General features: G+C 37.1%; 3 protein-coding genes across 9 annotated transcripts in view; 2 read left to right on the forward strand and 1 right to left on the reverse strand.

Moving 5' to 3' along the window:
• The window catches only part of LOC137385884 (SANT and BTB domain regulator of class switch recombination-like), a 23914-nt gene extending 14731 nt beyond the window's left edge, over positions 1 to 9183 (forward strand). The window contains exons 14-17 of the mRNA XM_068072475.1: positions 3008 to 3098; positions 5519 to 5763; positions 6331 to 6413; positions 7760 to 9183. Coding sequence (XP_067928576.1) covers positions 3008 to 3098; positions 5519 to 5763; positions 6331 to 6413; positions 7760 to 7802 — 462 coding nt within the window. The 3' untranslated portion in view covers positions 7803 to 9183. The remainder of the gene's footprint in view (positions 1 to 3007; positions 3099 to 5518; positions 5764 to 6330; positions 6414 to 7759) is intronic.
• On the forward strand, positions 7796 to 21054 carry LOC137385885 (ras association domain-containing protein 8-like). Of its 7 annotated transcripts, none has more exons than XM_068072477.1 (10): positions 7796 to 7871; positions 13607 to 13874; positions 14289 to 14501; positions 15081 to 15116; positions 15678 to 15893; positions 16902 to 17010; positions 18217 to 18586; positions 18836 to 18996; positions 19964 to 19984; positions 20616 to 21054. In XM_068072477.1, the coding sequence occupies exons 2-10, from the start codon at positions 13659 to 13661 to the stop codon at positions 20663 to 20665; spliced, it is 1392 nt and encodes a 463-aa protein (XP_067928578.1). In that variant the 5' UTR covers positions 7796 to 7871; positions 13607 to 13658; the 3' UTR covers positions 20666 to 21054. The 7 variants fall into 7 exon arrangements, 6 of the variants coding, with proteins under 6 accessions (XP_067928578.1, XP_067928579.1, XP_067928577.1 ...); XM_068072478.1 differs by lacking the exon at positions 7796 to 7871 and adding an exon at positions 8843 to 8852; XR_010977806.1 differs by lacking the exon at positions 7796 to 7871 and adding an exon at positions 10779 to 10898 and having other exon boundaries at positions 19964 to 20045.
• Positions 20574 to 26658, reverse strand: part of LOC137385883 (uncharacterized) — a 39842-nt gene continuing 33757 nt past the window's right edge. The window contains exons 9-11 of the mRNA XM_068072474.1: positions 26310 to 26438; positions 24612 to 24715; positions 20574 to 21968 (exon numbers count right to left, since the gene is read on the reverse strand). Coding sequence (XP_067928575.1) covers positions 21114 to 21968; positions 24612 to 24715; positions 26310 to 26438 — 1088 coding nt within the window. The 3' untranslated portion in view covers positions 20574 to 21113. The remainder of the gene's footprint in view (positions 21969 to 24611; positions 24716 to 26309; positions 26439 to 26658) is intronic.

Genomic DNA, 26658 nt, shown 5'->3' on the forward strand with positions numbered 1-26658 from the left:
GGCATTATGCATCCATTCACACTTCTCTTGTATGTACATGCGGCATTATGCATCCATTCACACATCTCTTGTATGTACATGTGGCATTATGCATCCATTCACACATCTCTTGTATGTACATGTGGCATTATGCATCCATTCACACATCTCTTGTATGTACATGCGGCATTATGCATCCATTCACACATCTCTTGTATGTACATGCGGCATTATGCATCCATTCACACATCTCTTGTATGTACATGTGGCATTATGCATCCATTCACACATCTCTTGTATGTACATGTGGCATTATGCATCCATTCACACATCTCTTGTATGTACATGCGGCATTATGCATCCATTCACACATCTCTTGTATGTACATGCGGCATTATGCATCCATTCACACATCTCTTGTATGTACATGTGGCATTATGCATCCATTCACACATCTCTTCTATATACATGTGGCATTATGTATCCATTCACACATCTCTTGTATGTACATGTGGCATTATACATCCATTCACACATCTCTTGTATGTACATGTGGCATTATACATCCATTCACATATCTCTTATATGTACATGTGACATTATGCATCCATTCACACATCTTTTGTATGTACATGTGGCATTATGCATCCATTCACACATCTCTTGTATGTACATGTGGCATTATGCATCCATTCACACATCTCTTGTATGTACATGTGGCATTATGCATCCATTCACACATCTCTTGTATGTACATGTGGCATTATACATCCATTCACACATCTCTTGTATATACATGTGGCATTATGTATCCATTCACACATCTCTTGTATGTACATGTGGCATTATACATCCATTCACACATCTCTTGTATGTACATGTGGCATTATGCATCCATTCACACATCTCTTATATGTACATGCGGCATTATGCATCCATTCACACATCTCTTGTATGTACACGCGGCATTATGCATCCATTCACACATCTCTTGTATGTACATGTGGCATCATGCACCCATTCACACATCTCTCATATGTACATGTGGCATTATGCATCCATTCACACATCTCTTATATGTACATGTGGCATTATGCATCCATTCACACATCTCTTGTATGTACATGTGGCATTATGCATCCATTCACACATCTCTTGTATGTACATGTGGCATTATACATCCATTCACACATCTCTTGTATGTACATGTGGCGTTATGCATCCATTCACACATCTCTTGTATGTACATGTGGCATTATGCATCCATTCACACATCTCTTGTATGTACATGCGGCATTATGCATCCATTCACACATCTCTTGTATGTACATGCGGCATTATGCATCCATTCACACATCTCTTGTATGTACATGCGGCATTATGTATCCATTCACACATCTCTTGTATGTACATGTGGCATTATGCATCCATTCGCACATCTCTCATATGTACATGTGGCATTATGCATCCATTCACACATCTCTTGTATGTACATGTGGCATTATGCATCCATTCACACATCTCTTGTATGTACATGCGGCATTATGCATCCATTCACACATCTCTTGTATGTACATGCGGCATTATGCATCCATTCACACATCTCTTGTATGTACATGTGGCATTATGCATCCATTCACACATCTCTTGTATGTACATGTGGCATTATGCATCCATTCACACATCTCTTGTATGTACATGCGGCATTATGTATCCATTCACACATCTCTTATATGTACATGTGGCATTATGCATCCATTCGCACATCTCTTATATGTACATGTGACATTATGCATCCATTCACACATCTCTTGTATGTACATGTGGCATTATACATCCATTCACACATCTCTTGTATGTACATGCGGCATTATGTATCCATTCACACATCTCTTGTATGTACATGTGGCATTATGCATCCATTCGCACATCTCTCATATGTACATGTGGCATTATGCATCCATTCACACATCTTTTGTATGTACATGCGGCATTATGCATCCATTCACACATCTCTTGTATGTACATGTGGCATTATACATCCATTCACACATCTCTTGTATGTACATGTGGCATTATGCATCCATTCACACATCTCTTCTATATACATGTGGCATTATGTATCCATTCACACATCTCTTGTATGTACATGTGGCATTATACATCCATTCACACATCTCTTGTATGTACATGTGGCATTATACATCCATTCACATATCTCTTATATGTACATGTGACATTATGCATCCATTCACACATCTTTTGTATGTACATGTGGCATTATGCATCCATTCACACATCTCTTGTATGTACATGTGGCATTATGCATCCATTCACACATCTCTTGTATGTACATGTGGCATTATGCATCCATTCACACATCTCTTGTATGTACATGTGGCATTATACATCCATTCACACATCTCTTGTATATACATGTGGCATTATGTATCCATTCACACATCTCTTGTATGTACATGTGGCATTATACATCCATTCACACATCTCTTGTATGTACATGTGGCATTATGCATCCATTCACACATCTCTTATATGTACATGCGGCATTATGCATCCATTCACACATCTCTTGTATGTACACGCGGCATTATGCATCCATTCACACATCTCTTGTATGTACATGTGGCATCATGCACCCATTCACACATCTCTCATATGTACATGTGGCATTATGCATCCATTCACACATCTCTTATATGTACATGTGGCATTATGCATCCATTCACACATCTCTTGTATGTACATGTGGCATTATGCATCCATTCACACATCTCTTGTATGTACATGTGGCATTATACATCCATTCACACATCTCTTGTATGTACATGTGGCGTTATGCATCCATTCACACATCTCTTATATGTACATGTGGCATTATGCAACCATTCACACATCTTTTGTATGTACATGTGGCATTGGTACCGAAAATTTATGAAGAACATTTATATAATGGCTTCTCATTTTCTGATAGAAAAGTGACTTCAGTTGTTTGTTGTATATTCTTCAGCCAAGATTGCAGCCTCTGACTCATGAGATCTATGAGGAGGGTGGTGACTTTCTGAATTCGGAGGAGGAGCCAGTTGAGGGCCTGGCAAAGGGTTAGAAATGGCTTATGAATATTCCTATATGTTGTTAAAGTCATCATAGGTGGTATTAAAAGTGTTTTAGTACCCAACATTGCATCATGTGATAATTAACAGTGTGTTGTATAGAGAGGTTGGTGGAATCCGTTTTTTAAATCTTTACGATGAGTGGCAGCTGAAGGTTCATAAATGATAGATTAAACATCAGCTACTAAACTGATGCAGACACAAAAATATTATAGTAAATTCATATTTGTAAAAGATATAGCTCAGATAATCGAATTGGTATTACTATAGAAAATTGTAAGTTTGATATAAAAGTGGTTGGCCATGGCTCACTCACACCCATCGTGGTTATCAACGATTTTATATTTTTTGAACAATGTTTACCTTGGTCACCAATCTCTACCACAAATTTATTCTTTTTAAATAGATGTAGTGCCTTGGCTTGCGATTTTTGGTGTAGGCCGATGTGAAAATTAGAAGCGACTAATAGGACACTGCATGCCAAAACTTGTATGAACATGTATATATATATTTCTCAAAGTATGTGTGTCCTTCCAGCTATTGATCTTAAGATCGTGATGTTAAAATTCTGCATCCTGATTAATTTGAACTCACGACGAACGAATCAACAAAGTTCTTATGCGGACGGACACTCTACCACTGAGCCAGAATGACCTAGTGGTCAGTTATGTTATCATATACCGAATACACCATGCACGTGCTAATTATTTTAGCCTTGCGTCCACGATTTACGATGCTTCTGTTCAGAAATAGTTTGGGACCTAAGTATATGCAACGCGATGCTTATTCTTCTTCTTTTGTTAGGGCTAATTTATTTGGCTCCCTGATATTGACAATAATTTATCTCGAACTTAAAATTTGGCGATTTGTGTACTGATTATATGCGTTATTAAAAGATATACATCGCTGAACTTGCTATGGCAAGTTATCCGTATACGGTATATCCAGTAGGTATCTGTTAAATAAAATCCTTTCGCAATGATAAAACTAATGTCAAAAGTTCAAGGTTTACTAAAATACATACTAAAACTTCTTTCAAGTATGTGTTTACTAAGCTAAATTCATTTAAGTTAGATTCAGCGTTTATGTTATGTCTGTCTCGAAAGTAAAACTCTCAACGTAGTACATTGTAATGTTATATTATCTTGGGCACGCCGATCACAACCACAAAATTCACTAAAGTCACTGTAGGTACCTATAGTTACTAAGGTTAACATAGTGTTTTGGCACTATTTTTATTTTTTAATGATGATGATTAATGACTATAGCCTATGATATTAGCCTGCAAGCCAATTTTTGCGTGCCAACACTGAAATGACCTGAAATCGTATAATTGTATACCAAATAAATTTTGGATTGTAATCGTAGCAAAATAGACTATATTTAGCCATTACTTGCTAATGATTTCACATTTACATTTAGACACCTTTAGATATTTATTTTTCCTTATAATTTATTTCAACGAAACACTTCTTTCAAGTTATGAAATTTGAAATTTGCAGTTGTTTGAAAACCTTGACAATTGTTTTATTTATTTTTAATTTAGTTGTCCTGCACAAAACTTTTTCCTCATGGTATGAAGTTTGAAAGTTACAGTTGTTTGACAAAGTTTGAAAACCTTAGCAGTTGTTTTTATTTTCTCTCTTATTTCATTTCAACTACACAAAACACCTTTCTCATGATATGTAGTGTGAAAGTTAGAATGGCAAGTGTTGTTATATGTTAAATACAAATCAATTTTCTGTCCAAAGACTTTTTTATTACCCGGGCGATGCCGGGTAGCACAGCTAGTTACATTATAAAACTAAAGACACTCTGATCACTACCTTAGCAATGTCATTGGTAATAGCGTGTGGATATAATTTTACTGAAATAGCATGCTATCAAGTGATTTTAGCATGAATTTTAATATGGTATCTTTTGTTTCCAGTTAGGTAACCTTTTTGATGTTTTTTTAAGTGTCTTTCGGGGCCAATTTTTTGAGTTTTAATCGCTTTGTTTTTATAATCACGCTATTTAAAAATGTGAGTTGACTATGAAGTCTGTAAATGTCTGTTTGTAAAGTTTATGCTCTACAAGTTTTAGTTATCTCTGATGGAAACATTCAGCACCTTGAGAGCTGCACTTTATTCTTGAGTGAATTTTGGTTCTTTGTGTGGGTTTGTGATACAGTATTCCCTCATTTGTCATGGTTAATCAGGACCGGCACCCCCTGTGATAAGTAAAAATCTGCCAAATAGAAAGTAGAAACTCAAATCTATTAAAGTCACTTTTTCATTATTCGTAAGCATTTTCCTGTTTTTGTTATCTTCATTAGACAATTTAGAGGTTCGAGGGCATTTAAAAGGCATGATGAAGGATGTTACTATAGACTACTACGAATGTCAATTATTGAATGTTTATAATAGAAGATCGACTTATGAAGCTCTTGAGAAAAACGAAAACTCGAGTGATGGTAAAGTCGGCCAATATACTTGTGGATGGACCAGAGTTTGCTGGACACAGCAAAAACAAGTGGGACGCATCGCGTTCTGTTCGCTTCAACCAAGATGCGCAACGTCAGGAGGACATAATCAGGCAGAGGGAGATGATACATTATTTAACGAGGCTGAGGATTGGTACAGATAAACTAGATAAACACAAACAGAGAGAGGTCAGTATTAGTACTTTCAATAATGTCTCACAATCTTCGTAATATATTGGTTTCGCTTTTTATATCTTCCTGTGTAAGACATGTCCTGCAAGAGTCAGGAATTATTTGTGAATGTATATATGGTCATCTAGGCAGAGTCCGGTATTACCCGCAGTAGGTGCCTTTGTTCACATGATAGGTGTATAAAGCAATGAGAAGCGATCTTACCAGTTTGGCTAAATAAGTGATTAAAGCAAAAAATTAAACTTCAATGTAATTTCCACAATTTAGACTTTTAAGCCTTTACAGTTTTTTGTTAGAGTAATATTAGTTAACAAGAGAGCATTATTTTAAAATACTTGTTCAACTGACTTTGTATCAGAAGGCACCCCCCCCCCTCCTTCTCCAATGCTCATTGCTTGGCTAGTGTCTGCTCATATTTCTACTCCTGCATCCACTCTGTCAATGTTCTGTGTCGCTCTGAAAATATGGTTGTCGTGGTTATTGTTTATAATTGGAGCAAAATGGTAGTGGACTGCGTTTGATGTATGCGGGCAGCCAATCCAGATGTACTGAAACTTGTTACAGTATGCTGGTGGTCTCTTCTCCAGACTTGAAGCTCAGTTCAGAGCGAACATGCAAGCCAAGTCCAACAATCAAGCTGCGCCAAGGTATAGTTGTCTTCTCTAACTCTTGTTTCATTCTTCTTGTATATCTCACCATCGAGATAAACAAAAATTATTTACATAAAACACTTGGATTATTTTGGCTGACTATTACCTAACAATAAATGGTGTCACACACTACTGCTACATTTCTTTGTGCCGGTCAACATTTGGCAGGTTAGCTATCAACTGGTCTTAAGTATTCCTTATGTCACAATATAACATACATTATAGTAATTATGCATTATATATCAGATCATGTTAAAGGTTGACTTGCAACAAAATTCACATTACAGTTATTTGGTATCAAAAGATTCACCATGTATTACTCTGCTGTGTTGTAGGTGCAAAATATGTGGAAATGTGATTACAAGCTCTTAAAAGCTAAAAAACGAACAGTTAATCGTAGCCATCACGAAACCGCCGTAGATTGGAATCAATTTATTTCTCTGACATAGTCAAACAATTTGGTTATGGTTTTGACACGTGATGTTCTCACGGAAGGCCAATAAAAGGCTCAATATAAAATTTCTCGTAGCACTAGTTTATGACAAACACTTCGGGTTTTACCGAAGAGCCCTTCCCAAATATAGATGCTCGCTACTTCACAGTTTCGGCTTGGTCTAATCATCTAGTTGTAATCTGATCATGTGACTCATACGTCCTGCCAAACAGCGCGAATAATTTCTGCAGCATTTTTCGACTATCATAAGTGACCAACAGGCTCGTTATGTTTATCAGAGAATGATATGCAATTCTTCAAGCTAAGGTTAAAAAATTAAACGAATTTTTGTGGTAGGTTTGAAATATCAGTGCTCAAAGTGACAGCATTACAATGATGATGAAATAGACGCGTAAGGACAATAGACATAGTTTTATTGAATGCGTGAAGTATATTTGTGATTATATTTCGACGAATGAGGTTGCATGAAAGTGTAAACAGAAGCCATATTGTTCAGCTACGTCCCATTTGAACTATTTTGGGAAGGGATTCTAATCTATGGCAGTTTCGTGATGGCTACTGTTCCTTTTCTGAGCTTTTAAGAGCTTGTAATCACATTTCCACATATTTTGCACCTACAACACAGCAGAGTAAGACATGGTGAATCTTTTGATACCAAATAACTGTAATGTGAATTTTGTTGCAAATCACCCTTTGATGGAATTTGTTATGTAGATGCCACTATTGTATTTACTTTCTACATGCTCCAATATTTGTTTCAAACGTACTGCTCACTGTATGCGTACATACGCTAACTCAATATATGTATTAACAGTGATAGTATAGGCCTGTTGCAACATTCATAGCTCTGTGCTCATGTTATTTGACATAGCCTTTGTTTTGTCTACAGATCATCACGTGCCAAGCCCTACCCTGTCAAATCCACCTTCTAATGCGATCAATAGCCACAATGATTGCAACTCATTATGCTTGTTTGTCACTCACAAAACACGGATAAGATGGTAGGATTTGGCGTAACCACAAGCGATTTATCCAGCCTCTAATGTTCTCCGAGTTGCTCAATCATCTATATTTATATATACATGGTATTTACTGTAGCTTTGTTTAGTGCTTGTGCATTTTAGTGCTTTGAATCTTTCTGCATAGGCTATACATGGGAAGTTTTGCACTGACACTGTTTTCCTACCGATCATTGCAGTAGTTTCTGGAATATAACTAGTACAAGAATATAAGCCACACCACCTAGATTAGGAAACACTAATGCTTGTTTCATGCATCCAAGGACTGTTCAACTTATTGCTTGTTTGTATTTGTCAACTCAATCAACCCAAAATTATTTCATAATTTATAAATAAGTGTGAATATCATTCACTACGTAAAAGCAATCATTTCAGCAAGCCTTGTTTGCTTTGTTTAAAAATCCCTGATATTTTAATTTGCAGGAGTAATAGTTATTTTTTGTTAGTGTTTTATACAAATAATGCTCTTTACTTTTAGGCGAACAACATTCTTTATTTTCTGTCAAAGATTTTTGCAATAAACGCTTAAAATATCAGGAAACTAGCCGAATGGCCGTTGTTGCATAGGTATTAAAAACAGCTTATAAACAATGGCAGGTAATGTAGTTGCCATTGGCTAATCTGAGTAAGCTAGTAATGTATATAGATTATCTAACACTGAATGACACAGGATTAGGTTACATCATTTTTTGTATTGTTAGTTATAGCCTGATGTTGTGCTATAAAGCATGTATAACACTTGGGGCTTCAGCCAAGTGAAGCTAGGTGGGTGGCTTATATTATGGAAATTAGGGTTCATTCACCGGTATTAGCTTTCTTTTATCATGCTTATTATACCAGAGGCTTTTTTATATTATTTAAACTCCAAAATTTACAAATGAGTATTCATTCCTGCTCGGTCCATCTTTTTGAGATCGATTGGTTTTGTGACTCATTGTCTTGTCAAATACACGAAAGCATCGGGTAAGATAATTCGAAATTTACTCAATTAAGCTATTTATTATGTTACACTATTACACCATAAATACTATTAAGTTTAAATGGTACTCAACTTTTTGAGTTTTTGCTTGTTTTCATATTGAAATAAATATAGTTTTGCTATTCACGTGTGCATTTTAATCTATGTAAAATTTTTACCTTTCATCTTGTAAATAGGTTAATCTAATCGGTTTCAAGCCTTTTGTAGTGCAGATTTGGGCAAGACAGCTACTGAAGCTTTTCAATTTTTTGTGATGTCATGAAGTTAATCTTTTTGGTATTGAGTGTTACTAACATCAATCTGGACTACTTAGCTCACCGAGTTTTATTGACAAGATGTATGTATTTAAATTACATGGAATCTGATATAATGTCAGCATTACCAAATTAATAAAACAAAGTGCAGCACCAAGGATGAAACAAGCACACCACAAATCAAATGCTTGTAACGATGTCAGGTTTGTGATAAGATAATTAGATCTTGCTTTGATCATGGAAGCTGTTTGTCATAGGCCATCATCATGAGGCCAGCGGGTAGAGCTGCATCATGAAGTGTTGCGAGTCGCATACATACCTGGCATACCTATAAGTGTAATATAGCAAAACAACTATCTTTTGCCATAAGCCATTGCACTATTGCATACTAACAAAATTTGTATTTCCACATCGGCTTAATTTTTACAAATAACATTTATTGTTTGTAGGTTCTCACCAACTTGTATAATACAATATATATATGAGCAATCTTTATTGTGGTAATCAATAACCATGTTTTTCACCACAGCAAGTACACTAACTAAAAAGCGGTGTACAAAAGAAAAAAACCAATGAATGGTCTAATATAATAATGTTGGAACTCAAAGCATAAAACATGTAAAAGACATGCTGGAGGATTGATATGAGTATTGTTTAACCAAAAAGTAGACAAATCAAAGCTCTGCGCAAATAGTTATGCATATAATAGCCTATCTATGACAACAAATTCCTAATTATAAAACCAGCGTATAATATAGAATGTATATAATGCACAATGTGCCAAAAATAGCTCATCTCGCTCCTTTAATTTATCAAGCAAAATTTTGTAGACCTGTATTTGCATATATGCACTATCATCAGGCCTGCCAACCCAAGAGTTGGGCAATGCGTGAGATTTGGTTTTGGGGCAATTGATGTATGGCATGTATCAATGATAGTATATATTAAATTGTGGAAATTGGGGCAAAAATCTCACACATTTTTCACGCATTTTCATTTTTTCTTTAGGGTGATTGCGTGAGTCTCACGCCCAATGCGTGAGAGTTGGCAGGTATGACTATCATCTTATTTATGCATACCCTCGTTTGCTGAGCTGTGTACCAAACAATTCTGTATTGCATTCACCTGTATTTCAGCTTCAAGATATTTTTATTACCTAAAATTTGAAACAGCTGTCATTTGCTTCAAGCGCTCTACTTGTTTCTTTACTTAAGTTGAATGAGCATAGTGGAATATTATATTAAGAGTTGAATGCTGTAAAATTGTATATCTGTTGATAAAGCATGATGTTGCTAGTGTCTAATAATTAATAAGGACTGTATTGAAGCTAAAAGTATGAACATTTATCGCCGAGTAGATTTTCATATTTAAAAAGATTACGGTCATAAATGCTGGTTGCCAGAGGGTAACAACTAACAAGCCCCATTTGCCCACTTTTAATTCTTAGGAGCAAACCATTTGCGGCTTTTATTTTGGAGCGACCATGCGATCTTATTGGCTACTTCTGAATATTATAAGAGTGGCAAACTATGCTCAGCACAATAGATTGAAAGGCGTAAATCCGTAAGAGAGACGTTATATCGACACAACATGACTGTATCGTTATTGGAGCCCAGTCTAATAACTTTACGCTATCCTCTGCGGTGTAGTTAGTGAGTAACATTTTATATAATGGGTTGTTGAAAAGAGACGCACTCTTACTCATACAGTTTCTGATTCTTAGTTTATAATGCTTACGGCTAGGCACATACGCCGACGTCTACACATTTGTACCAGGTACGGTAACATCTTTGTGCCCTTTTTATTTGCCGCGCGTCGGCATATTCATCAAAGTTGTAGAGACAAAACGGAAAAAGGTATCTTTATTGTTTTCTAGGTATCGGGGTTATGTGGAACACTTTTTTAATCAAGCAAGGCTGTATAACATTTGCATGAAACTTCAAAGTTTAAGCAAAACTGAAAAAATTAGGACGCTTATGCTTCAGTCAGTTCAATACAGTGTTAGTTCTCAATAAAATGTTTTCGCACTGAAGAACCTAATGCCATCTCATGCATGGACATTCGCTAGTTATTACATCGCTATTGAAAGAAGGGCAAGGGTGGTAGTGATATTGTGTGTGTAATCTCGAGGGATTTGAGCCATATTCACCAGGCTTGATAAATAGTATATAACGGCGAACAGAGTAGAAGTTTTTACAATGCATTTATCTGAGTACATATGCATACGTTTTCATCCTTGAGTTTTTTAATAGACGACAAATGGACAATTTGTTTTAGTTGGCTTTTTTGTATCCCATGTTAATTTTTTGGTAGACAAAAGCTCAAATCATTACACCTCAATCATTTTGTTGTATTCTTGGTATTACATTGTTATTTGGTAACTATTCTCTATCACTTTAAGTATTAGTTGCGATTTCTCTGCATCAGTTGCTCTACGACACGCAGCTCGACAGTTTGTGATACTTGGTACTTGAAATTCAATACATCAAATGTTACTTGCTGGACCTGAGTATTGCCCTAGCGTTTATGAATTGTGACGGTTGTAATTTGAATGTTCTTTATATTTCTTTAGCTGTGTAGTTTGTTGATGCATATTGAAACTTTATTTTTTATCATAAATGATGTCAGCTGACTGTATTAATACATCAACAGATCGCCTTTATGATATTATAACGGCAAAGCATAGAAAATAAATTACAGTTGTAGTTGCGAGCAGGTATTACCTGAATTTATTGTCATTAGAACTAAGTAGCCTAAAATATGTATTTTGGTTTAATTCTATCTACAGTGAGACTTTGTTAGCTGTTTATGTAATTCAATAGATAGGCTAACAGAGCAAATAACTAAATTAGTTGAAGTTATAAAAAGATATGTTTTAAACAGAAAACTGAAACATATACTGAAAAAACAGTTTTGTTTCACTTGGAGATTTATAAATTTTTGAAATACACAGATGGTAGGCTTATGCTGTAGGGCTGTAACTTGAGTATGTTTTGACTTCTAATCAGGAAAAATCTAATTGAGAAAAATTGATTCTTTTGCTGGAAAATCATTTTTTCATTCTTGTTGTTGCACTCTCTATTCTAATGATGTTGTGTAAGACTGTTAACGATACTCAATTCTGAACGCTAATAAATTTATCGTATAATATTTTTGTTTCAAGTTTGTCGGTAGTTTTGCTGAGCATTAACTCGTGTGCCATAGAGGTAACATTAAGGTAGATAGCAGTCTTAGAATCTCTTTCTGCTGCCTACATGAAGCAGCCTTTACTTCGTGGGAGCCTCTGCATGGGAGTGCAACATTTGCTTGAATGGTTGTATTACTGTTAAGCTAGCTTTTGTTTGACACATCTTCGGAATGGCTAGCTACAGACCCTGGCTACATAGCCATCACCCTGTCAAAATGCTGACAAGCATTAAGTGCGTTTATGACAGAGTAATTATCAACTCTTCAATTGGTTAAAGATGGCTCATCATTCACTCGGCAGCATTCTTCTTTAACCAACTAGAAGCTATCCACCAGGCGCTTAGCCAATATGTCAGCTAGACTAAATCGGAGTCTGCATTGTCAATAAGCTATCATGCGTTTTTAACATGGCTCTGAATTGGACTATCCTTAGAGGCTTTTCTAGGTGCAAATTTAATCCGGAATACAAATCGAAAAAGGTTAATCCTAACGACTTATGATAAGACAGAGAGCTATTTGAGTGACAGAAGGGAGAAGTAGAATTATCTCCTAAGATGCTGCCAACTGATATGCGCCACCATTCCCATTATGCTGCCATTTGGCTCGTAACTGCTTTGCTCTGTGGCACTTGCGTAAAGAGACAGTTTATTGCGATTTAAGTACCTAGTTCATCCAGGCTGACAACATGCTTCAGTGGTTATACAAATTAAAATTGTTGTCATGATCAACTCGCTTGTCAATATCTTTGTATTGATTGGAGAGCGCTAGTTAGACATACACAGTAGCCTGTCTGCGTGTCTTTCATATTTATTAGTATTATTCAGTAAAAAAGTTTGAAATATGATTTTAACCAAAAATAATTTGGCCCTAAAATTTAGAAGAGTAAGAGTAGAGGGAGGCTAGGGACAGGGTTCCCAATGTGGGAAAAAGAGCATCGGATAGCTATTAGAAGTAATTAAGGACAATAAATCCAAATGGTGTGTCATCTCCTCCCTGGAATGCCCGGCACATCACCCATTACATGATTCATTGCCCTCACAATAGCTTGGCTGTTATCACTGATACATTTTGTACAATAGCCATTGTCATTGATGATCTTTTAATGTTACTTATCTAAGCCGCTGCTCTTCTCATGTGCAAGCCTTGCGTTGATCAGGTATGTCTTGCTACTTTGAATCTGTCCTGAAGGCTTTATACACTTCCTGGATAAGCAAGGAACTAGACACTGCAACTATCAAACTAGTTGACTTGTTATAGCATTGATATGTGATAAAAACGGTTAGCGGTTTGTTTTACAGGAGTGTTGAGGACAAACGAAGGTCGACCTAGTCATATGCTCAAGCTGCAAATATGCAGTTGAGGGTATGGATTGGTACAGTACAGAGAATTATATCCGGCGTGTCGGAGAATACAACGAGTCAGGAGGTGATCGTTGCTCTGGCACAGGCCACCGGCAAGACTGGCCGATTTACACTGGTAGAGAAATGGCGTGATTACGAGAAAACACTAACTCCTGACCAGTGTCCACTCCTCATGGCACACAAGTTTGGAGACTACGCCCATGAGGTAGGTACAGATTTCACTAGCTCTACACCACCATTGGCACTGTAAGTAAGGAGCTAAGATCAGTAGCACCTAATCACACTGTTGTGACTGCACACGGAAATGGCTGACTTGCTGCCTAGACTCATTCTTGTATAATCACCTAGCGATTTCCATCGACTCAGTGCTCTCTTTTGTCTCCCTGCCACTGGCCCATTCGAAGCCTTCCCATCCTAGGATTGGCCTTTTATTCCCATTATATGAGCAGGCCCACTGCTTTGTTTTCATGCAAATTCGGTTGCTCGCTTGCATTCATCAGCTGGAAGTTAGTTTTGCACTTCTATGTCAGCTGCACCTGAGTACCCCAGAGATTTTGTTTCCTGTGACAGGTTGTGATTGCTGCTTGGCGTTAACAATGCCCAATGCTACGTTTACCAGGTTCAATTCATACTGAGGCAAACTGGAGAGATTTCATCTACGAATCGGAGGCTGGCAGAGGCTAAATCACCCAAGCCTCAGCGCAGAAGAACCCATCTCAAGAAATCTATGAGTTTTAGTGGTGGCGCTCAGTCTGTCAGCCCCTCACGTTCTCCCCGTCTCACCCCTCTTCCACAGCATGCCGAAGAAGAGGTTCTCTCCGATTCTAGCTATGTATGTACACGCTCACCTTTTGGTTTCTCCAACTACATAAAGCTGTACTGAATAGCTGTTATTGGTTGGGCTAAGGTGGCACTTTGAAAGTTAGTTCTTCATGCTGCCAACATCGAAGGCCCGTTGTAGGGCCTGCAGTGGTATATGTTTTACTTTTTTGCTTGCTAAGGACCTCAATGCAGTAGATACGCAGGAAATAATATCATGCAACTCGATAACCTTTCTTTTGCAATATAAAAAATATAATTTGTTTTTATCAAGCTGAACTTTTATGAAAATTAAACGGACCTTGTGACTTTATGACATGGCTCATCAGTTTGTCTATAGGCGTCATCAATCCACCACAATTGGTTGTTGGTCCTTGGCCACTTGACAAAGTCCTGTACACAAGTATCCTTGTTTATTTTCAGGAGCGCTTGCTTGAGTTTCCTTGTTTTTGTAATTGTACTTTGATGATGATGTAAAGTGTACTGTTTGGCGCATAGCGGATTACTAGGAGGTGGTACTAGGAGACATCAGTGAGTCAATATCTCCTCTCAACGCCTCCGTTGAAATGAATGGACACATCCTCTTTTTTAGGATGCTCAGGAGTCACAACAACCAGCTACGCACTTGGTAATGCTGTTTGCTGTGAAATTATTGCTCTTATAATCGAGGCTTGATTGGGCATTCAGTTGTCATTTACTAGTTATAACTCACACTAGGTCGCCTGATTAATATTCAACCCGCAACTTACTTCAACCTGTAACTTACAAAACAAGCTGGCTTGCGATATGGCTTCTATGGTGAGATAGTTTGCTAGAAGATAAGTAATCAAAATATATAAGATGCTTAAAAAACTGCCAAGTTCATACTTGCTGTCTCTTGAAGGTGATTACATCAATAACAATAGTCTATTTGTAACATGAATCACCATTCACTATGTTCAAACCTACCCACACACTTTGTTGCTATAGCAAACCATTTGCGTTGCAGGGCCACTGTTATTTCCTATATAGTTCTTGTGGTTCCTGGCCATGGTGCACCGAAACCAGTCAACTGTCGAGGCTAACTTTAGCTCTTGTTGCTCGGCTTTGCTGGCACCCGAGGTATTGGACCTGTCTTGCCAGACAACCCTTTTCTTCTAGCTCCATATGTTCCTCCGTAAAAAAACAGATTAATTGTGCTTTATTGTAGAGGACTCCCCATCCCAGAAGGAATGTACCACTACCCCATCCTGCTGATATGTCGTTCCCACAGCCCACTGCTCCCGACACTCATAAACCTACATCACATAGTCGACATGAAAGACAATCACCACAATTCATAGCTCCATTTCATGAACGGCCAGATAGAATTAAATTGGGCAAAAACAAAGAAATACCATCAGACCAGAGTGAGAAACACAAACAGGTGAGTTTGACAGTCAATATGTAGATAGCCATCAACTTAGCCTAAGTTTTCGAGTTAGTCTTTTTGCAAGCTGAGAAATTTGTCATTCTATGGAGTTCTTATAATCCTTGTTACATGTAGATGATCTTGGAAGCTTAAGACAACGGTATATTGGCTCAGTTTAACAGTCATGCCCTTAAATGGATGCTGTAGGGTTTAATCTAATTTGCAGGTTTATTTTATAAGAGGTTGCACAGATGTTTTTTACCGAATTCTGATAGCTGACTTGATGACTAGGATTGTTTTACATGGCTTAAAGAAAGCAGAAATCAAATAAACCTTTAGTTGAATGTTTGGTCTAATGTTTTTGTATGACCAATTTTGTTTTAATTATGGTTTAAATTGAAAAATGTATAGTATGAACATGTAGAAGTTTATATCAGCTAGGGTGCTAATGAGAATCATCTCTCAGAAATTTAGATGTTTTGCTGGTGGTGAATAGAACAAGTCTAACACAAACAGATAATAAAATTGCTCTGGATTTGTATCGCTATGGTAAGCTCGCTGCCGAGAGCCACGCTGCTACATGCAACATACCTACATATATGGCATCAGATGGAGATGGTCACACGGATACCGTATATGTGCTACTGTATATGTGCCATTGTATATGTACTACTTCTGCAGCTACCTTCATGCTCACTGCGTACACATGTCATGAGGGTTTGCTTTTGGCAACTTAATAGTCACATGACGTAGGATAAAGATTGGTTATCATTGTTACCACTCCTGGACTGTTGGCTAGATGAGAAGTGACAAATATTCCCTCTAATTTAAGATTGCTCGAATGAATTGTACTCTTTTTTTCTTCATTGGCAATAAGAAAGATTTAATTAAAATTCAATTTTTTATTCAGTGTCTAGGTTAGTCTTCTGCTGAAATCTTGAACGCTGGTAATTATCATGCATAATATTGCTGTCATTATGCATGATAGGTGCATAAATTTTAGCCCAATTTCTCTGGTTGTAGCGGGAGGTGGAGAATAGGCTGCGCGAGGCGCGAGAGTTAGAAGAAGTGATAGCCAGTCATGAGAGACGCCTAAAAGAAGAAGAGAGGAAACTAAATGGGGTGGATAGAGGTAGTTGCTACGTTCTGCGGTTTGATCCTTTTCCACCTAGTCTCTTTGTAAGGCCTGGTTTATTCTGGACACGAGGGGTCATAAATCACTGAGCAATGCGTGTTTCTTTTGCGTCCTGTCCGTCTAGCCTTCAGTTAATAACACAAGCTGTTATTGTCAACTGAAGATTAGCCCATGAAGAATGGGTCTACCAGTCATCTTATTTTACGTAAAAGATGAGAACCTCTGTTTAGAAGTTTAATTAGGGTTTCTCTGGAGTACACAATCAATGATATAGGATGACTCATGAAGTGCCGTAGGAGTATCTGGCTACTTATCTGTGACAATAACCTGTGTGGGTCTAGTCTTGCAAGGTCAACGCTTTGATGAGTTGGATGTAGTTGGTTGTTCAAATCAGTGATAGAGTCAAGGTCTGCCCACATATTGCATTTTACTGGCTTCTCAGTCAATTTTACATTTATGGGAAGGCGTTTGTGATTTCGTCAAAGTGAAAAGGTTGCACAGGTATAAATGACGTGTACAGGTCAAAATTTAGCTCATGTCAAATTTACAAGCTGCTCTAAAATCTCCCATTTTTAACTGCTATATTGTGGCACGTACCTCTGCAGGCCAGCAGTTCAATGCTTGTTGTTACAAATTTTGTTTACATAGATTCATTTCATAGTGTTGAAAAAAACAATGTTATAAACTGCTAAATGAACATTGTAGCCTAATGATAATTTTATCTACATTAGCATAAATCTGAAGCGATTTGAAAACATCCACATATAATGTAACTATGATTCCTTATGGCACATTGTAAGACTGTGAGCCCAGAATGAGTCACAAACACAATCCCAGCCTATTTCGCAGTGATCCATTAAGTAAAAATTGTTACCAAAAATAACATTCTAAATGGACGCTTGGAAAAGTGACTCTTAAAAATACAACAAATGATTTTATTAACAGACTGTAAGCTGTAGTGATGGCATCCTGGATTAAGCTCTAACGCGGTGGCATACACAAAATATCTGTTGTATGATGGTTTAACAAGCCAGTAGGAACATCTCTAGCGCTTATCACTGGTTCTCAGTCTCTCATCTCACAGCTTGCCTTCATTTAAAATATACATTCATAATTCTTGTAGTCGTACCGGTGCAGCTGCACAAGGGTTCACAATGTCGCTAACTCCACAATGATTCTCAACTGAAACATTTAACCTTGTAGACATATCAACACTGACTGTAGAGGAAGAGCGCAAGTGGGGGCAGCTTTACGATTGCAGGGATGAGGTAACCAAAGCACTGACTACTGTACAACATTTGGATGTTGAACTGGAGGATTTTGATGAAGTTTTACTGTCAGAAGAAATCAATGTTTTGGTGCTGAGGCAAAAGGAGATGGCAGAAGAAATGACTGATCTACAAAAACGAATAGGCAACTGTGACATTCACCTTGAAAAGTGCAGAGCCGAGTCAGAACTGCTTGAAAATCAGATTGATGATGTCATTATGGAAGGGAAACACTTAGACTATCTGACCAAGGAGAACGAAGAGGAAATGCTCAAGTTGGAGAAAAGAGTTGAGGAGAAAAAGAGGTGTGTATCTGCATATGCTAATGAATCATGACAGCTTGTTACGCTGCACTCAGTAGCGCTATGAATAGTTTTTGGCATTTTAGGAAATAAAAATGTAATATTTTATTGAGTCACATGTCTCCAATAGACTAGGTTTATCACTTCATGGAATAGTTTGGGTTCATCATATTAGCTTGTAACACTAAGGGTTGGGTATCTGATAAGGCATACAACTAATGCAGATTACATGTTGATGCATTTTGACTCCAGGTTTTTGTCGGAAGCAGAGAATGGGTACATGTCCGCTTGCGACGACCTGAAGGAAGCAGACAACTCCCTAGAAAAAAGGAGACAAATGTTAATAGAATTAGAACGCGAGCTTAGAGAGTACAACCTGAAAACTTTCATAAGCACTGGTTTTAGTGACAAATGTAAGTATGATTGTAGTTACATACAATAACTTCAATCAAATGCTTTGTACCTTCTATGGAGCAAGTACAGTGGAACGTCGGTTCTCGAACATAATCCGTTCCAGGTTGTTCGAAAACCGAGTTGTTCGAGATGCAAAACAATTTTTCCCATTAAAATTAATGTATGTAAATTTTAATCCATTCCAAGTCGAGAAAACAACTTAGGTAAAGTATTTTTTTAACATTTTGCAGCATAAACTGCACTGTATACTATAAATAAAAACAATAGATTGTGTTTAATTTTAATAGGTTTTCTATCTATGATGATGAAAAAAGAAAACAAAAATTAAATATTTCGTATTTTTCACTCTTAAAATATCGAAAACATTCAAGGTTACAATACCAAAAATTGCAGGAATTGCTAATGAAACAGCAAAAAATGCAACAGATCGGTTACATCAAAAACCGTGTAAATAAGAGAATATAAACGACAATGGCACTTATACTTCACATGTTTGAAGGAGAATCCTCCTCCTCCAAAACAGTTTAGGGTAACTCGACTGGATGAGTTGTCTCCCTAGCAAATCTCTTTGGTAGAGGAGACATCGTCCCAGATAGTTCCTTCCCTTATGTAAAGAATTTAAGAAGCGTAACTTGCTTTTCTCTTTATTAACGGATGTGTCCATGCTGTTTCCGGAGCTGTTACGAATGTTTAATTCCAGTGCGCATGCTCCTGTTTGGTCAAGAACCGAATTTATGTTCGAGATCCGAGACAAACAAATCTCAAATTTTTTGGTCGAAAACCGAATTGGTCGAGAACCGAGGTTCCACTGTAATAGACACTGCTTGTTGTGCAATTCTGTCCTGTACGGACATGCAATCTGTTACAAAGACCTTCTACTATGGTTTGTCGCAGTGGGAATACTGTTCCTGATTTGTATTCTTTTCATGCTCACTTGCTGACTTCTTGTAATGCTTTCATTGTTAGTGACCAGTGAGGCAGGACTGGGTATGTAGCTCATATTTGCAAATCTGCATGCCACTCAGCATTCTAAGCATCTTGCATTTAGGTGAGCAGATGATCAGATTGGAGTTTGCCTGTTTCCGATGAGATAACTCCTACACATTCTTTAAAAAACCATGACACTGACACTCGTGCATGTATTAGACTATTAGAGAATCCTTTGGCCAACCTAGAGATTTGTGTACATGGCCAATAACACAAAAATCTTAAGCATCAGTACTTTAGGTTCACCGATATTTTGCAACTTCCCAGTAGAACATCTGCTTGGTGAATGCTTTCATGCCACTAGAATTGGTGTCCACCCTGAAGCTGGTCAAAACAGTAGATCAATATCGTTTATTTTTTGCAAAATTCTTTAAGATTTGTCAGATTTGAAGCCTTTTTTCAGACTAATTTATTATTTCTGCATTCAATATTTTGCTTTCCTTGAATGTGAAGTCAGCAGCACGCGCTTGATATATCATTACCACTCTACAACATTTAGATCTGCGCTTGACTAGACACTCGCCTTTTACGCATTAGATGATGCTTGTTTCATTTCGCTCGCTTGATTCACCCCATTGCCAATCTCATGCGGTTTATTATGCATTGTTATATTATCACATTCATTTTACAGATAACATGAAGAGTGCACAAAGCAGCAAGGCACCAGGTCTTCTAGTATAAAGCATTCGTCCCAGACAGTAGCTAGAATACACGACTAAAATATATAAATAGAATGGGTAAATGTGCAATACAAATATTGGAGTACTAACATTCAATGTTCTATAATTTCTTAGTCCACCACAGTTCATTAGCAGACCCAAGTCCAAATGGTCTCATCCTATTGTCATTTCCACTGAGAAGTAATTTACACTGCATACTTGCCACTGCTTTTTACATAGCATTTCTATTTAATCTCAATATATTTATTGACTTCTCAGCAGTTGAGAATCACTATATTTTTTGTATTTCTATTCTGCTATGTAGTGTTATATCGCTTTTACACTAGATAAAATATAATATGTATGACTGTATGCTGTCTTACTCTATAAGCTAATAAATTGGAGATTTGCTATCACGGTATTGTATGAAATTGCAGATTAAATACACAAGGTTTGAACCATCAGTTTAGCTAGATGTCAAGTAATGAATCAACATCGCTGCCAACCTGTAAGTCTGGCAAGTCTTCGCTGTCACTAGATAGGACAATACTTGAGCTATAAGATGAGTGACTTGCAGACTTCAAATTACCTAATTCAAAACTTGAACTGCTTGCTCTGTATGTGGAGCATTGTACCGACTGATTCGTAGCTCCTTCTGTAGAAACTAGGGAAAAATCCTGGTTATTTATGGATGGCTTGTAGGTCGATTGACTTTGGTTGATTGCGTCTTCCTCAGCATCTTCATCCTCACTTGAGAGCAGGCTGTCGAGGGTAAGCCGACGACCCGACCCACTAGACTTGTCCGGTTTTAAGGATATCGTCTCTGCTGCTGATTTTTTAGCTACTGGCAGCAGCAGATCGTCGTCATCTTCATAAAGCTCGTCAAGAGATCGCTTGCTAACTAGTGGTCGGATTTCTGTTCTTATCAACTGTGAACAAGCTGGACTCTGAGACATGGCAGTACTTCTTCTAACAAATGGATTAGCAAGTTGTTTACCAGTAGACAATTTACTTGTTGAAGTGTTATTTCGAGTAATGATAGCGGTGAGAGGAGAGCTGGCACAGTAAGGGGGTGCAGAGCAAGTGGGAACTAATGCTGTCGAAGAAGCTGGTATAGCTGTACTCGCTACATCTTTTACTTCCACTACATCATCCAGAGCTACCACATCATCATCGTCAGACATTTTAAAACTAGAATCATCTTTAGAGTGACAAGCTTTACTGTGATGCTGCCATCTGTTGTTGACAAAAGTATTTAAATCATTTTTTAAGGAGGCATCTAGATGAGAAAAATTCATTTTCCTTGCCGGGTTGAAATGTAAAACCTAAAAATAAGAGAATAATACCATATTATGTGTTCCCAGCGGAGTTCATAGAGCTATTCTTGAAGCAGCGCAGTACATAACACAATTCTGTAAAATCTGAGTGAAGCAAGTAAAAAATAATTTATGATATTTCCTTTGTATGCCACAATCATAGAATATTGGACCAAATACTCTCATAGGAACACAGTATTCTGTATGATTCCTTCGAGAGTCTAATGAAGAATGACAGATATTTAGAATACAACAGAGCATTAAAACAAATGATTCATTTGAAACTTCAATTTCACCTTAAAGACACATTAACTGAGTGAAGGCTTGGCAATGCGTAGTTTGGGTTAGCCTATCTTGACAAACTGTTGGTTTTTGCAGAGTTGTTCCACCGTCGAGCGGGCAAGCAACACAACAGCTTGTCACAAGACCTGATGCATCTGATCAGCTGATGCACCTGATGCATCAGCTGCACTTATAGGGAGTTGTTCTCTTCCGTCTATGCGGTTTGGTTGCGATGTTATGTCGGTCGCTCTATTAGTAATCATAGCGAATTTCGCGCAAAAATGTATGTAGAAAAAAACAAGATTTCAACGTTTAACCAACGACCAGTCTCTGCGGTAAACTTTAGCAGAACTTGAGAACTTAAACAACAACAGCGACTAAGCATGTCGTTGTTTGTGCGCTCAGTCAGTTTTATTTCTATTTTTGTATCAGTCAGTTTTATTTGTTCTTATGGATTTTATTTTTAATTAATTTTATTTTCAAGTTCTACTAAAGTTTACAACAGAGACTAGTCTTTGGTTAAACGTTGTAATCGTATTTTTTCCTACATAAATTTTTGCGTGAAACCCGTTATGATTACCAATGGAGCGACCGCCATAACAGCGCAGCCAAGCCGCATAGACGGAAGAGGACAACTCTCTATGAGTGCAGCTGATGCATCAGGTGCAGTACGTCTTGTGACAAGATGTTGTGTTGCTCGCCCGCTCAACGGGGGGACAACTCCGCAAAAAAGAACAGTTTGTCAAGACAGGCTAAGTTTGGATGGATTAGTAAATTTTTAGAAAGCCATGGCAAACGTTTTCCTAACTTACTCATATACAGTTTAAATTCTTGAAGTTATATATTATATTTTTTATTACTTGAACTTTTAATTCTTATCAGATTTTCTTTTGCTTTTGGAGAAACATTCAAATGTCGTAGGCCTATGCTGAAAATTACTTCGCATGTCAAAATAAACTTTTGTATTTAGTTGATGTTATTGGTCAAAGATGTGACAAAGTGATCATAAGTCGAGGTTTGACTGTACTGTACAACTTACACAGCACTAGCAACCAGACTAACCTTTTCATAGCAACACAAATCAGGTCTTCCAAGCTTCAGACAATAACCTTCATCTCTTTTGTTGAACTACACATCACCAATTTTATTAAATTTCTTATATCTTTCATAACGAGGTTCTTTTCAATTATATTTTCATATGGGTCTTCGAACTTTAAGGTAACTTTTTCACACTACACATTGATGGTCAATGATCAAAATCTTGTACCATCAGTGGATAGCGATCATTTCAAAAAAGTTGGTTTGTTAAAATTAAAACAACCCTAAAAAACCAATGAATTTAAAAATACAAGTTGTCTTCTCTGTTTGGACAAAGAAGATAAATCTCAATATTACGCGACACATCCAGTAGATGCTTCAACGATGTAAATATTAATTCATTCCGAGAACATTTATTTACATTATAGGGATTTTACGTTATACGAACAGCAAAATACATGCTAATTACCTAATCCATTCCAAGATTGACCCAAATTCACACCTTTGACCTTTAAAATAAAAAAACCCAACTTTTTAATTTAATGACTGGTAAGTAATAGTGTTATTATATTGTACCGACGGCTTTTCTCTTTTTCTTATCACTTGACTTGGTTTAGGGTTCATGATTACGGTAGCTTTTTTTTATACTAAATTTAGGAGACCGCACACCTTGAATGTCAATTTAAATCTTTTTTTCACTTTTTCTCTAGACAGAAGGTCAAGAGGCTGCAAGAACAACAAATAATCGTTTAAGCCTAAAATAAAGTAAAACAAAAAATATATATTTACTATCGTAAAAGCGGTGTCTGTCTGTCCGTTCATTTTTCCGAAGCCAGAGTTAGAGCTTAGAAAAAATTGATTTCAATGAGACATCAATCTATGACATGCAGATTGGTAGACATACACTCTAACGCCTGCACTAATCGACCACTTTTAGATATTTCTGAATCGTTGTGCAGCTACACATTCTCTTTGCTGTATCGACACATCTGACGATCTCTCATGGCACACTAGACTACAAGGGTACTCGCACATACCATAGAGTCACCTCTATACATTGTTTTTCCTCCAAGTGTTTACACACTGAGAGAAAAATGATATTTTAGGACTACCCTATAGGACTCGCTATTCAAATTGAATTTCAGAACTTGCACTGACTTGACACTTACGTTACGCAAAATTTCTTATGTAATACCAAGCAAAAAGTTTACTTAAGTTCTAGACGCCAAGTGGAATTTACATTATAGGAGATTCCATTATAGGAGCGCCTACTGTACATGTGTTTCTTATACATTTTAGGATTTTGCTGAACAGGCTGTCTGCACTATGTACCTTGGATGAAGAAATATTAGGCTCCATCACATCAGAAACAGAAGCTAATCCAGATGTATTTTCAGGAAAAGTATCATCATCCAAAACAATGACAGGTGGCGGTTCTGAAAGTACAACACAGCGAATGGCAGCACATGAGTGAAGAAATACAAACTGAGACGGTTTTCACGTATTTGACTAAAAAACAAAGAATACCGTGGAACCTGTATTTGAACGCCACTTTCATTCGACCACCACTATTTGACATTCTTAATCTTTACAAACCCAAAATGAAAACTTATGAAGCCATTATAACAGGTGATAAGCAAAAAAGTACCCACAAAACGGTACTAATAATGACTCGTTTAGATCAATAACAAATAATTCGTTTGTTGTTTCTGTTCGTATCCAAGCCCGTTTCTAACTTGAAGTTTATAAGTTTTATCGTTAGAAACGTTCATTGCAACACCATAGAGTACGCACACACAACCACATGTAACCAGTAACTGTAGGCTAATAGCAACGCTGTCGTAATGTTCAGGCTCATGTTTAACGCGGTCGCGCAATTACGCGGTCGTAATTGCTAACACGTTTTAGGAGTTACGATATTTTGGACGACTTGTGCTAAGCAAGCATCTGGTTAAAAGTTTATCATTATTTTCGCAGATAGCGAGGCGAAAAAGTTTTGCTCTGCTAAAATTTGATTGAACGCTAATATCGACTAGTTCAGCAGTGCAAAAGAAGAGTTCAGGTCAGCAGACACTGGAAGGCATTGAACAGCTAGAAGATGATAAAATGGTTCCATAGGAAAGTAACAATCAGAACGCAGCCTGCCAAGCCATCGATGCGAATATTTTCGTTTCAAAAATGTTACTTTTTGTTTTTGCATGTGTTATAATTATGGTTTGTTTATGTCACTTGTTCTTGAATATATATTTGTAGTATTTGATAGGTTATTATCGTAAAACTTATAAATTTAGGGATTTATAACATATTATTTGATAGCATGATTTCGGTAATCTGAACTTGGCTTACAATGGATCGAGGCTCGTAACTCCTCTTCTATTGCACATAAAAAGCCAGTTATGGCTGCAAACTGTTGCAAACATATGGATGAGTGCAATTTTATGCAACCTTGTTAAATGTAGTTATAAAATGACAATATGCCAGCCAATTTAAAATGACATAAAAAACTTTAAAGCTTCAGCAAATGCAACTCAGACTATAAGATTACTATAGTTAAATTGTAAGCAGTGGATATCAACTGGTAGAGACATGTATTAGCTCCTCGTGCATATTTATTTAGTGATCTGCGACAAGTTGGAGGTAAGTTAGCAAATTTCTTGCATCTAAAAGGGTTGATGTATGCACCGCTCATAGGAGAGTGCAAAATATGGGCAACAATCGATTCACCCAGGAAAAGGTTAAATTTATCTTCTCAACATTCTGGTGAGGTGTTTGATAAATACAAGGCCATCCTTTATTTGAATGTCACCTCTAATAAAGCGTCACTATGAGAAAAGGGCTGAAAATAGAGCGCTATGGCGCTCAAATAAAGGTTTTACGGTATATGTATTTCATATGTTAAAGTTTTGTGCTAATGTAATCTAGTCTCTAACGTAATAACTGAACATGTATTAAGAAAATGATCTGTCATGATGTAGCTAATAGTTTATGCTACTGTGCGAATACACAGCATTTCAGAGCGCTCCTACCAACCTTTTGCTCGAGGCTTTAATGGCTTCAGAGATGGCAACTTTTTTTTCTCAGAAAGTTTGGCTGCCAAATCATTTGCAAGCTTCAATGTTTTTAAGTCGGCGCGTGGAGTTTTGTTGACTGGTGTTCTGCCTGCAAAAATAGAGCAATGGGTTCATTTCATGCCAGATATAAAGCCAGCATGAAATATAACAGAGCGCTTTTATCTCACAACATAAAATAGGTTGGATTATGCTGAAGACTCGTCAACAAACATAATACAAACAATCGCAAACAAACCCTACAAACATAATACAAATGATGATATGAACATTAACCCAACAAAAGTGTGATATGATCATGTGGTGCAGGT

Source organism: Watersipora subatra, chromosome 1, assembly GCF_963576615.1.
Source record: "Watersipora subatra chromosome 1, tzWatSuba1.1, whole genome shotgun sequence".
Taxonomy (NCBI): domain Eukaryota; kingdom Metazoa; phylum Bryozoa; class Gymnolaemata; order Cheilostomatida; family Watersiporidae; genus Watersipora; species Watersipora subatra.

Bases quoted from the DNA above. Each gene is read 5' to 3' on its own strand.
- LOC137385885 (XM_068072477.1), top strand. From the start codon at position 13,659: ATGCAGTTGAGGGTATGGATTGGTACAGTACAGAGAATTATATCCGGC. The intron at 15,117-15,677 runs GTAATGCTGTTT...GCTTTATTGTAG, and splicing joins AACAACCAGCTACGCACTTG to AGGACTCCCCATCCCAGAAG. The intron at 18,587-18,835 runs GTGTGTATCTGC...TTTTGACTCCAG, and splicing joins AGAGTTGAGGAGAAAAAGAG to GTTTTTGTCGGAAGCAGAGA.